Genomic DNA, 15581 nt, shown 5'->3' on the forward strand with positions numbered 1-15581 from the left:
ACTGAACAGAAATGAAGATATAAACAAAAGACATGGACACATATGGCTGAGCGAGAGAGGACAGAAAGGACAGAGATAAAAAGTAACAAACATCTCACACCACTAAACTTCTGCACGCACACGAGGACGGTCATATGATGCTGCGTGTGTCTCTGGCGAGTCGTCGGATTGAGAACTTTAGTGTTCATGTTTCATTACAGCTGCCAGGCGTTTGACTCTCGACCTCTGACCCCTGACTTCTGACCTACTCCCAAGTTCCGCTAGCAGTCTCTCTTTAGAATCAGAGATGCTGACATTTTCTAGATTTGTTTTGGAAGTTGTCGAGTCTCTATACGTGTATAAGCATGACTGATAACATGGACAGTTCTTGTAACTTTTCTCTAAACACGACCGATTTAAGATCAAATGCACAAGTGCGTTTACGTTACGTTTCCCCCCATTTTGAATAACCATATCCTTTTTGCAGTTCACTTGAATAGTCCTGTGGTGTGATGCGTGCATTTCTTTGAAAGTACTGTTTATGATTTCTGCTCAAACCCGAGACAAACACACACACACCTTCACACTTACTCATCTCTCTCTGTTTCTGTCTCTAGTTAAGAAAGATCAGGAGGCATCTGAAGAAAAGAAAACCGCTCAGAAGAAGAAGGTAAAGGAGTTGAAGGTGCTCGACTCCAAATCCTCCCAGAACCTTTGTGAGTAATACCTGTACTCATGTTTCATATGTCAAATAATCTCACTAGGATAAATGTCTGCACCACCGAACAGAATGACAAAAATAAACATTGTTTTTAAACAAATTTTCCTGTCTGCTGTTGCTCGAACAAACAGCAAATCTTTACAATTCAGTTTTCAAAAGTTGAGGTCAATAGAAGTCTTAAATGGGGTAGAAAAAGTCTCAATCATCATTTGGAGAGGTCTTAAATTCAGGGACAGAAAGACAAAGTTTAAGTCCATGCCTCGATGGGTCAGAGCTGTTTTTGGCAGCACGAGGGGGACCTGCAGGTGGTTTTAATGTTGTGGCTGATTGGTGTAAATACATGACATAAAATCAGTGGACATGCTGCAAAGATTTAGAGTTTTACAGTGGACTTTCTTTAATAATAGGATCATATGGGCAGATTTCAATTCATATCAAACGTTATTGGCAAGAGAAACGGAAGTGTACATTGCCAATGTGTTACTTGACACAGAAGTTTAATTGCTGACATTTATAATCTCAAAAGTATTATTTTCTCTGGCTGCAGTTTGATGACAGCGATTTAACATTTTCCGGCGATGGGAAGAAACGCTCTAAATCTGAGGCCATGGTTCTCAGCAGGAAACCGATGGAGTGCGTACTCCGGGTAGGGAAGGAGGTATTGCCCCAAGTGAAGGAGTTCAAGTATCTCAGGGTCTTGTTCACCAGTGAGGGGACAATGGAGCGGGAGGTTGGCCGGAGAATCGGGGCAGCGGGGGCGGTATTGCACTCGCTCTATCGCACCGTTGTTACGAAAAGAGAGCTGAGCCGGAAGGGAAAGCTCTCGATCTACCGGTCAATTTTCGTTCCTACCCTCACCTATGGTCATGAAGGCTGGGTCATGACCGAAATAACTAGGTCACGAGTACAAGCGGCCCGAAATGGGTTTCCTCAGAAGGGTGGCGGGCTTCTCCCTTAGAGATAGGGTGAGGAGCTCAGTCATCCGTGAGGAGCTCGGAGTAGAGCCGCTGCTCCTTTGCGTCGAAAGGAGTCAGTTGAGGTGGTTTGGGCATCTGGTAAGGATGCCCCCTGGGCACCTCCCTAGGGAGGTGTTTCAGGCACGTCCAGCAGGGAGGAGGCCTCGGGGAAGACCCAGGATTAGGTGGAGAGATTACATCTCCACACTGGCCTGGGAACGCCTCGGGGTCCCCCAGTCAGAGATGGTTAATGTGGCTCGGGATAGGGAAGTTTGGGGCCCCCTGCTGGAGCAGCTGCCCCCGCGACCCGACTTCGGATAAGCGGTTGAAGATGGATGGTCTCCCACACCTGGTTCTTCACCACTTGCGGGTGAAGTCTCCATTTTCCGTACAGTAAATCTGCTCCCATGTTTATTTTGCCTGGGACATGCATCGCATGCAATAAGCATGCGCTGCTCCACACGATCCGGTTCTGTGCTAAGATGTGCAGTCGAGTCGAGCATGTATCTCCTGACGATGTATTTTTGCCAATTTTAGCCACAGGAAGTGGGTAAAAACTTGAGTGAAGTGTCAGGAAGTTAAAAAATGAAAACGGTTACTGCATTAATTGCTATTTTTTTAACGCATTAAACAGTCAGTTATTTAGCGCAGAAATGAATACTAAATTATTAAAATGCCTTCTATATACCATTTTAAAAACGATCAGTCGAATAGTCCATTAAGAGCTTTCTTTCAAAACGTAGTCATCGACAATACTAGTCGACCAATATGGGTGTATTGATGGGACATAAAACAATTTTAATACGATAGATACATAAATATTAATATTCATTATTCATTATTTCGACAACAATAGTGTTGCTATAGCAACACTATTGTTGTCGAACTGTATATGTCAAACTGTATATGGCGGCTGTGGTTCAGCTGGTGAGTGGGTCGGCCACTAATCGCAGGGTTGGTTGTTCGAATCCCGGCCCACACGACTCCACATGCCGAAGTGTCCTTGGGCAAGACACTGAACCCCAAGTTGCTCCCAATGGCAGGCTAGCACCTTACCCAGCAGCTCTGCCGCCATTGGTGTATGAATGTGTGTGTGTGAATGGGTGAATGAGACGCAGTGTAAAGCGCTTTGAATACCGTTAAGGCTTAAAAAGGCACTATATAAGTGCAGACCATTTACCATATATTTGTGTGTGTGTTGCAGCTATATTCCTGGGTTCGAACAGGTTGCCTTATGAAGAGTTCAAGAATGTCATCTTAGAGGTCGATGAGAAACTTCTCACTGAAAACATGGTGCAGGTATGAAAGAAATAATTTCAAAAGAGCAAGACAAATCCGGTTTTCCATGTAATGACTCCTTTAATTGTTTGTGTGATTCAGAGTTTATTGAAGCTGTTACCGGAACAGAAACAGTTGACCACATTATCAGAGATGAAAGATGAATACGAGGAACTGGCCGAATCTGAGCAGTTTGGAGTTGTGGTGAGAAATCACACCATTACACACACACACACACACACACACACACACACATAAATAACTACGCCATCACAATGCACGAAATGGACAAAAAATTATAGTGCAATTATTTTGCAAAATATAACTCAGTGAGTCAGTGAGTACTGACTCACTGAGTTATATTTTGCAAAATAATTGCACTATAATTTTTTGTCCATTTCGTGCATTGTGATGGCATAGTTATTTCCATCATTTTGCCACATTGCTCTTGGTGTGAACATGCCACTTATTGACATTTATCACACACACCCTTATTTCTGCCATACGTACTGCTCCCACTATAATAGCGAATACTATAAAAGTTAATAACGGTAATCTCTCCCCTCATGTGTGTATGCAGATCAGTTCAGTGAAGCGTTTGAAGCCTCGTCTCAGTGCGATCCTCTTCAAGCTTCAGTTCGAGGAGCAGGTGAATAACGTGAAGCCGGACATCGTGGCAGTGACGGCCGCGTGCGAGGAGCTCCGTCAGAGCGAGGGTTTTTCCAAACTGCTGGAGCTCACGCTACTGCTGGGAAACTATATGAACGCGGGGTCACGAAACGCCAAAGCCTTCGGATTCACCATCAGTTACCTGTGCAAGGTGGATACTTTTCAATTCTAGATAAAAATGACTTTTTAAGAGTTAGAGACAGTTCTCCTCTCATTCAGATGTCTGTACAGAACGCACGCTACTGTAGGCAAATTAACACTGATTGCACCAGTTATGAAAATAGATGCAAATGTTTGAGGACAGAAGTGTTTGTGTTTGCGTGATAAGTGCAGCAGTACATGTATGTATAAGTAGCTCATCTCAAAAACAACAGAAAGAGCTTTTATGCTCACATGGACACAGGTTCGAATCCCGCCTGCTTCATGTCCCGATTCTGCGCTCCACTTTCATACCTAATAAAAGAAAAGATTGTACATGTTCTGTATATATGTGCATAGGAAGTCCCCATGTAGGCTAATGAAACTGTGTGTGTGTGTGTGTTTAGTTAAGGGACACTAAATCAGCTGATCAGAAACAAACTCTGCTGCACTTCCTGGCCGATACATGTCAGGAGCAGTACCCAGAGGTCATGACCTTCCCAGATGAGCTCATCCACGTGGATAAAGCCAGCAGAGGTGAGACTCGCTCGCACGTCGTGAATAATTAAGTGTTTCTTCAAGCACTTACTGTATATTTATAAGAAAATATAGTATAAATGTATTCTTCATCTTGGGCCACTTTTATCACTGTGAATTTCTAGAAAATAAAGTCTCATTTATTTGTAAAGCGCTTTTCACAACACACATCGTTTCAGGGCAGCTTTACAGAAAATCATGCATTAAACATTTTTCACACATTTTGTCTATTTTATATATATAAAAAACAAAAACATAAAAAAATATCATTTTCATCAGCGTAATTTACAGCACATCTCAAAATTTGAATTGTGTTTAATAGAAAACATTTTTTTTTTTTTTTTTTTTTTTGGCTAAGGCTAATTTCATAGCTATCATTTGATGGAGCCTAAATACACACTTTTAAATCATATTTTCACACTTTTTGCGTAATTTGGCCAAATTGCATCTTAATTGGAAATGATGGGCAATAAAAAGTGATATTTCCTTTTATTATTTTCCACTTTATTAACAAGTACTCTTAACTTTAGAATAAAAATGTAATTATGGGCACAATTGTTTGTTGTTGTGGAAAGGATGCCACAACTCTCATGTGTTTTTTTTTTATATATATATAATTTTTGCAATAAATATTGAATTATGTTTATTATGTCACTCTTGTTTAGATGATTATAGTTTTAAATGATTCATTATTTGTATTTTTATAATGGACTTTCATAGTTTATTATTGAAAGTCTGGGTCTGGGACAAGGCTAAATCAAAAATAAATGACGAAGGCCTGGTAAAAAGTCTCCAAGTCAGTTTTAATGTGACCTCCTTATAACAAAAAGAAAACAAAAAACATTCACAGTGTAGGTTGGAAAAAGTATGTAAATCCCCAGGCTAATGACATCAACAAAAGCTAGTCAAGAGTTGGCAACCTGGCATTCAGTTAATGAAACAAGATTGGAGGTGTTGTTCAGAGCTACTCAGAAGACTGACTTTGCATAAAGCTGGCCACAAGTTATCTATATATGGAGATGATTTAGTACTATAGGTACTCTCACTAGAAGTGGCCGTCCAGCCAAGATGACTCAAAGGGAACATCGCAGCATGCTCAATGAGGTGAAAAAGATCCCTAGAGTGACCGCTAAAGATTTGAAGGAATCATTGGAACTGGTTAACATCTCTGTTCATGAGTCTACTAAACAGAAAACATTAAACAGGTATGGTGTTCATGGCAGGACATCATGAAGGAAACGGCTGCTTTCCAACAAAACCTTTGCTGCATGCCTGAAATTTGCCAAAGACCACCATGACACTCCACAGCACTACTGGGAAAATGTTTTGTGGACTAATAAAAACTAAGGTTGAATTGTATGGGATTAACACACAGCTCTACATATGGCGAAAACAGGGCCTGGACTGCTTGCCATCATCGAGGGGGAAATTAATACCAAATTTTATCAAGATATCCAGCAGGACAATAACCCTAAATCCACTACAGAATGGCTTCAAAAATAAACTCCAACTCCAACTTTTGGAGTGTCCCAGTCAGAGTCCAGACCTTAACCCAACAGAGATGCTGTGGAATGACCTCAAGAGAGCCGTTCACACCAGATATCCTAAGAAAGAATGGTCCAAAATTCCTTCTGAACAAACGCTTGGTTGTGGTTTGTGCTGCCAAACGAGGATCGACCAGTTATTAAATCCAAGGGTTCCTAAATCCTACAGCGCTGTGAATGTGTAATGTATACACTGTATTAGACACAGGCTGTGGGCTTTGAGACATACAATGAAGCGTAGTGCCAGAAAAACTTGTTTTGACATTCAACAAAAAGATTGCCAGGCCTCACAACGTCACTCTTCCCACAGTTCAAAACCACTGGAATGGACAGCGGCAATGAACTAATATGACCACCAAAGACAACAATCTTAACCTGAATGCACAAGTCAAATGTAACGGACACGTGACATTAAATGTTTTATTTAAACAGACAACTGCACACATTTGATAGCCTCTCTTTCACGATTCGATGGAAATCAACTTTGCGAAATCCCAGTAGGTTGCCGATATGTACACTATATCCATTTTAGCTCTTAATAACGCATTAGGTGAATGTGTTGGCACAAAACAAAAATCTAGCCTATCTGATAGGGTGACTGAAGGAAGGAGCTTCTGATTGGCTTACTCATTTTGGTAAGCATGCTTACCTTGGCCATTTGTCGTAGCGGGCGAGATTCAGTTTGAATGAACTGGCAATCTTTTCATTTTGTTGTATGTCAAATCAAGATTTTCTGGCACTATATGTACAGTTGAAGTCAGAAGTTTACATGCACCTTAGCCAAATGCATTTTAACTCAGTTTTTCACAATTCGTGACATTTAATCGTAGAAAACGTTCCCTGTCTTAGGTCAGTCGGGATAACTACGTTATTTTAAGAATGTGAAATGTCAGATTAATAGTAGAGAGAATTATGTATTTCAGATTTTATTTCTTTCATCACATTCCCAGTGGGTCAGAAGTTTACAGGCACTTTGTTCGTATTTGGTAGAATTGCCTTTAAATTGTTTAACTTGGGTCAAATATTTTGGGTCAGCCTTCCACAAACTTCTCACAATAAGTTGCTGTAATTTTGGCCCATTCCTCCAGACAGAACTGGTGTAAGTGTGTCAGGTTTGTAGGCCTCCTTGCTCACAACGCTTTGCACGCATCGGATTAAGGTCAGGGCTTTGTGATGGCCACTCCAATACCTTAACTTTGTTGTCCAACTTAGGAGGTATGCTTGGCGTCATTGTCCATTTGGAAGGCCCATTTGCGATCGAGCTTTAACATCCTGGCTGATGTCTTGAGATGTTGCTTCAATGTATCCACATAACTTCCTCATGCTGCCATCTATTTAGTGAAGTACACCAGTCCCTCCTGCAGCAAAGCACCCCCACAACATGATGCTGCTCCCCATGCGTGACGGTTGGGATGGTGTTCTTCAGCTTGCAAGCCTCACCCTTTTTCCTCCAAACATAATGATGGTTATTGTGGCCAACATGTTCCATTTTTGTTTAATTAAACCAGAGGACATTTTTCCAAAAAGTAAGATCTTTATCCCCATGTGCACTTGCAAACTGTAGTTTTTTTATGGTGGTTTTGGAGCAGTGGCTTCTTCCTTGTTGAGCAGCCTTTCAGGTTATGTCGATATAGGACTCGTTTTGCTGTGGATCTAGATACTCGTCTACCGGTTTCCTCCAGCATCTTCACATGATCCTTTGCAGTTGTTCTGGGATTGCTTTGCTCTTCTTGCAGCAAACTATGTTCATCTCTAGGAGACAGAATGTGTCTCCTTCCTGAGGAGCCATAATGGCTGCGTGGTCCCATAGTGTCCCATCGTTTGTACAGATGAACGTGGTACCTTCAGGCATTTGGAAATTGCTCCCATGGATGAACCAAACTTGTGGAGGAGCACAATTTGTTTTCTGAGGTCTTTGCTGATTTCTATTGATATTCCCATGATGTCAGGCAAAGAGTACACCTCCAATTCACTACACCTCCTATCAGAAGCTAATTGTCTAAAGGCTTGACATAATTTACAGTTAACTGAGTGTATGTAAACTTCTGACCCACTGGAATTGTGATTATAGTCAACTGAAAGTGAAACAATCGGTCTGTAAACAATTGATGGAAAAATGACTTCATGTCCTAAACGACTTGCCAAAACTGTAGTTTGCCAATATTACATCTATGGAGTGGTTAACAAAATTAGTTTTAATGACTTCAACCTAAGGTGTATGTAAACTTATGACTTCAACTGTATACTTATATCATGGAAAATAATACAATTTTGGATTGTGTTTGAGGATCAGTATAGATGTTCTTCATTTAAAGGGTAACTAAACACCTGCTCAGAGTCTGACTCCACCCACTAGAAATATTTGAAAATGCTGGAAAAGTGGGCAGACCCCGGCGGGGATAGAGGGAACGAACCGAGTGCGGGGCTGAGCGGGGGGGCACCTGAGACTCGTAGTGACGGATTAATTGACAGCTGCTGTCAGACTCTATTATTATTCCTCACACGGTCACAACATGACATGTACATGAATCTGGCATGGTGATCTGGAACCTGCTTACGTCAGCTCTCACCGCTTACGTCACGAAGTACCGCAACAGCCAATAGGAAAATTCAACTGCAGTAGCCACCGTTCAACCTGAAGAGGGCAGCACTCAGACGTTTTTACACCATATATTGTAGAATTAAAACACTTTATACACAAATGTCAAAAAAATTACTTGAATCAATGACCAGTACTAATAAAGCCCCATGCTTACAGATCATTAACTAAAAAAAGTTGGTTTAGGGTTTAGTTACCCTTTAATAAAAAGTGATGCAACGGTATGTTGAAAAGTAATTGTTCTGTTTTCATTTGGTATATTCACAATATGATTCTGCTTTTAATTACTGCTAATCCCTACAAAGTTTAGCTCAGTTTTATGTATTTTTACCCTCTCTGTCTCTCAGTCTCTGCAGAAACGCTCCAGAAGAATCTGGATCAGATGGAGAAACAGATTACAAACCTTGAGAAGGACATCGAGACGTTCCCGCCTCCTCAGAGCGACAGAGACAAATTCATTGAGAAAATGACCATATCCTTTTCTTCCTTCCAGCCTGTCACATGACAGGACGTGTCACCTTGATTTCCACAATGATGTTGTATAAATAGTGTCAATGCTCCATTGTGACATCACATCCTGCTTGGGTTTAGCTAGAACTGTGCTGTCCTGCAAGCGTCCTCCAAATGTATGAATGAAGTCGCTATAGTGGGAAGTTTATGCACATTTTCATCTGAGCTTAATAATGTGAAGATGATTTCATGTTGGTCTGAGCTGTGTACGTTGAATTAGCCTAGCATGTGTTTTTCTTGACGGATTGGTGCACAGTTTTGTGTCGACTGCTCGTGAGCAGTTTGAGAAGCTGAAGTTGATGCACGATAACATGGAGAAGCAGTATGAAGATCTGGGCAATTACTTTGTGTTCAACCCCAAGAAGATGAGTCCAGAGGAGTTCTTCGGTGACCTCAACAACTTTAGGAACATGTTCCAGGTGGGATCACCGCTAGCCGTCGACTTTTATTTTACAGTTTGGGAAGCTGATGGCAAAATTCAAATAATGCCAAATAAATGTCAAGAATATCTCATTGTTATTGCATTACATAGAGAAAGTGTGTAACTATATATTTGCAGTTCTGCGACACAAACGCACACGGTTGTAAAAGTGCTGCATCGGAGTTCAGTGTGACTTTCACATGTGCTTTGTGTGTAACAGATGGTTTGGCCATTACACATCTAGTGTTTGTTTAGGATATGAAAACAGACATTTGTCTAGACATACTAGGACCAGAGAGAGATGTCATAAACACACACACACACACACACACACACACACACACACACACACGCACCTGTGGTAGAAATATGACAGTTCACCATAAAGTTTTATAATCTTTATATTCTCCTTCAACTAGGCAAACAAAAGAGGAGGTTGTTACCTCATTAAATCTTACTGTGTGTGTGTGTGTTACAGCAAGCGGTGAAAGAGAACCAGAAACGGAAAGAATCGGAAGAGAAGATTCGCCGAGCCAAACTGGCGCGAGAGAAAGCAGAAAAAGAGAAAGAAGAGAAACAGAAAAGAATGAACGCCGGAAAGATAGCCAACATTAATGATGGTAAAGTGTGTGTGTGTATGTTTTTGTGTGTTTGTCTGTATATGTGTGTGTGTGTGTGTGTGTGTGTAAGTGAGTGAGTGTGTGTGTGTGAGTGTGTGTGTGAGAGTGTGTGTGTGTGTGTGAGAGAGAGTGTATGTGTTTGTGTGTATATATGTTTGTGTGAGAGTGTGTGTGTGTGTGTATGGGGGTGAGAGAGAGTGTGTGTACGTGTGAACACATGAAATCATTCGTCCATCTGCATCAATAGTGCTTACAACAATAAATGGGCTCACTCTCTCTCTGACCTACTTTACTCAGTCGGCTCTATTTTGAAACTTTCACTCTAAAATTCCACTCCCATTAATTTACTTACATACGCACACAAACACAAACTCGCAAAAAAACATACACTCACATACACACACAAATACAAAAACACACACACAACCTCGCAAAAAAACACACACTCTCACATACACACACACACACACAAATACAAACACACACACAGTGGGTTCTTTGGACTCTCAGGGTTGAATATTTTGAATGTTTGGCCTTGACATTCCCATGTTCTCAAACACACACACTCATGATCTTTTGTTTGGCAGTCAATCCCTGAGAATTAAACAACAAACAATTTAAAATAATTTACTCACCCTAATGTTGTTCCAAACTCAAATAATTTTCTTTGCTGCAAAAGTTCTCTTTTCATGTTTCACAGAAAAGTAACAGCATACGGGTTTGGAACAAGAGAAAATGATGAGAAAATGTACATTTTTGGTCAGCTGTACCTTGACACTGAACACAATAACACACACACACTGCACACAATAACACACACACACACAAAACAACACACATACACACACTGCACACAATAACACACACACACTGCACACAATAACACAAACACACACACACACACACAAAACAACACACATACACACACTGAACACAATAACACACACACACTGCACACAATAACACACACACACACACACAAAACAACACACACTGCACACACTGCACACAATAACACACACTGCACACAATAACACACACACACACTGCACACAATAACACACACACACTGCACGCAATAACACACACTGCACACAATAACACACACGCACACTGCACACAATAACACACACGCACACTGCACACAATAACACACACACACACTGCACACAATAACACACACACACACAATAACACATAACACACACTGCAACATACACATAATACACACACACATGCACACACACACACACACTGCACACAATAACACACACACACACACTGCACACAATAACACACACACACACACACTGCACACAATAACACACACACACACTGCACACAATAACACACACACACTGCACACAATAACACACACACACACACTGCACACAATAACACACACACACACTGCACACAATAACACACACACACTGCACACAATAACACACACACACACACTGCACACAATAACACACACACACACACTGCACACAATAACACACACACACACTGCACACAATAACACACACACACACACATACACACACTGCACACAATAACACACACACACACTGCACACAATAACACACACACACTACACACAATACACACACATAACACACATACTGTACAATAATACACACACACACTACAATAATAACACACACACACATACACACAATAATACACACTACACTACTAATAACACACACACACTGCACAATAACAACACACACTGCACACAATAACACACACACACACACACATACACACAATACACACACACACACACACTGCACACAATAACACACACATACATCACAATAACACACACACACTGCACACAATAACACACACACATGCACACAATACACACACACACATACACACAATAACACACACTGCACACATACACACTACACACACTACACACACACACACTGCACACAATAACATACACACACACTACACACAATAACACACATACACACAATACACACACAATACAATACACACACACACACTGCACATACACAATACACACACACACATACACATAATAACACACACTACATACACAATACACAATACACACATACATACACACACACAACACACTACGCACACAATAACACACACACTACAATAATACACACACACACACACAATAACACACACATACACACAATAACACACATACACACATCAATAACACACACACAGCTCACAATAATAACACACACTGCACACAATAACACACACACACACACATACACACACACACACACACACACAATAATACACACACATACACACATACACACACATACACACACTGCACACAATACACACACACTGCACACAATAACACACACACACATACACACAATACACACACACTGCACACAATAACACACACACATCACACAATAACACACACACACACACTGCACACAATAACACACACACACTGCACACTACACACACACACACTACACACAATAACACACACACACACAATAACACATACACACACACACACACATGCATACAACAATACACACACACTGCACATAATACACACACACACACACTGCACACAATAACACACACACACACACACACACTGCACACAATAACACACACATCAACAATACACACACACACTACACACAATACACACACACACACTGCACACAATAACACACACACATGCACACAATAACACACACACACTGCACACAATAACACACACACACTACACACATAACACACACACACACATGCACACAATACACACACATACACACACACACTGCACACAATAACACACACACACACTGCACACAATAACACACACACACACACACAATACACAATACACACATACACACACGCACACAATAACACACACACACTGCACACAATAACACACACACACACAATCACACTACACAATAACACACACACACACTGCACACAATAACACACACACACTACACACACACACACACACACACTGCACATAATAACACACACACACTGCACACAATAACACACACACACTACTACATACACACACATACACACACTAACACACAACAACACACACTACATCACAATAACACACACACACATACTCACAATAACACACACACACACACTAATACACACACACACACACACTGCTCACAATAACACACACACACTGCTCACAATACACACACACACACACTGCTCACAATAACACACACACACAATAACACACACACACACACTACACACAATAACACACACACACTGCTCACAATAACACACACACACACACACACACATACACACACAATAACAACACACACACTGCTCACAATAACACACACACACACTGCTCACAATAACACACACACACACTGCTCACAATAACACACACACACTGCTCACAATAACACACACACACTGCACAATAACACACACACACACACACATACACACACATACACACAATACACACACACATACACACAATGCACACAATAACAACACACACACACTGCTCACAATAACACACACACACACACATGCACATCACACTAACACACACACACACTGCACACAATAACACACACACTGCACACAATAACACACACACACACACACACAATAACACACACACACTACACACACACACACACACACTGCTCACAATAACACACACACACTGCACACAATAACACACACACACTGCACACAATAACACACACACACACTGCTCACAATAACACACACACACACACATACACACACATAACACACACACACACTGCACACAATAACACACACACACACACACATACACACAATACACACACACACACTGCTCACAATAACACACACACACACTGCACACAATAACACACACACACTGCTCACAATAACACACACACACTGCTACACACAATACACACACACACACTGCACACAATAACACACACACACACACATAACACACACACACACTACACACACACACTGCACACAATAACACACACACACTGCATCACAATAACACACACACACTGCACACAATAACACACACACACTGCACACACACACACACACACTGCACACAATAACACACACACACTGCACACAATAACACACACACACACTGCACACAATACACACACTGCACACAATAACACACACACACTGCACACAATAACACACACACACACTGCACACAATAACACACACACACTGCACACAATAACACACACTGCACACAATAACACACACACACTGCACACAATAACACACACACACTGCACAATAACACACACACACACTGCACACAATAACACACACACACACACACACACTGCACACAATAACACACACACACACACACACACACTGCACACAATAACACACACACACTGCACACAATAACACACACACACTGCACACAATAACACACACTGCACACAATAACACACACACACACACTGCTCACAATAACACACACACACACTGCTCACAATAACACACACACACACACACACTGCTCACAATAACACACACACACACACACACACTGCACACAATAACACACACACACACACACACTGCACACAATAACACACACACACTGCACACAATAACACACACACACACTGCACACAATAACACACACTGCACACAATAACACACACACACACACACTGCTCACAATAACACACACACACTGCTCACAATAACACACACACACACACACACTGCTCACAATAACACACACACACTGCTCACAATAACACACACACACACTGCACACAATAACACACACACACTGCACACAATAACACACACACACACACTGCACACAATAACACACACACACTGCACACAATAACACACACACACACACACACACTGCTCACAATAACACACACACACACACACTGCTCACAATAACACACACACACTGCTCACAATAACACACTTGCTCACTGAACAACAGCAGTTGCTGAGTTTGATCTGTGGGTGTCAGTGTTGTGGTGTGTGTGTGTGTGTTCCTCAAATTCATTTTGGTGAAAGATTATGACACATTTTATTTCTTTGTAACAACAGGAACATGTAATAACGTGCACTGATGAATCGTGTTATAACAACAGAGTCATTATCGATGTCTGACTGACTTTAAGGAGTTTTGACATTTCACTGCAGATCTTTCTAGTTAAGATATGAAGCATATAGAAAATCCCACCTGTGTGCAGTTCCTTTATCACACCTCACGGTGGTGTGTGTGGGCTACGCATGGCTCTCTGTGGGTGTGTGTGTGTGTGTGTGTGTGTGTGAGACAGACGCAGAACCATCTGCCTGCAGCTTTTCAAGGGATTAGTGTTTGTGTGTGTGTGTGTGTGTGTGTGTTTGTGTGTATTAGAGGGAGGGAGGGTATTAGACCCATAAATGTTTAACCCCATGTAGTGCAAAGTGGAAATGATGGAAACCATCTGTCTTCACACACTAAACCCTAAAACACACACACACAGGTATAAAAACAACCCCGATATTCACCACAAAAACACCAAAGCTTTCATCTAAACCTC

At 41.4% G+C, this 15581-nt stretch overlaps 1 protein-coding gene across 2 annotated transcripts in view; it reads left to right on the forward strand.

The window, feature by feature from the left end:
* LOC127659714 (protein diaphanous homolog 1-like) overlaps positions 1-15581 on the forward strand; it is a 147898-nt gene that overhangs the window by 123010 nt on the left and 9307 nt on the right. For both annotated transcript variants that reach the window (XM_052149658.1, XM_052149659.1), the window contains 8 exons: positions 597-695; positions 2861-2955; positions 3037-3138; positions 3515-3754; positions 4149-4278; positions 8769-8892; positions 9185-9350; positions 9831-9972. In XM_052149658.1, the coding sequence (XP_052005618.1) occupies positions 597-695; positions 2861-2955; positions 3037-3138; positions 3515-3754; positions 4149-4278; positions 8769-8892; positions 9185-9350; positions 9831-9972 (1098 nt within the window). The remainder of the gene's footprint in view (positions 1-596; positions 696-2860; positions 2956-3036; positions 3139-3514; positions 3755-4148; positions 4279-8768; positions 8893-9184; positions 9351-9830; positions 9973-15581) is intronic.

Source organism: Xyrauchen texanus, chromosome 19, assembly GCF_025860055.1.
Source record: "Xyrauchen texanus isolate HMW12.3.18 chromosome 19, RBS_HiC_50CHRs, whole genome shotgun sequence".
Classification (NCBI taxonomy): domain Eukaryota; kingdom Metazoa; phylum Chordata; class Actinopteri; order Cypriniformes; family Catostomidae; genus Xyrauchen; species Xyrauchen texanus.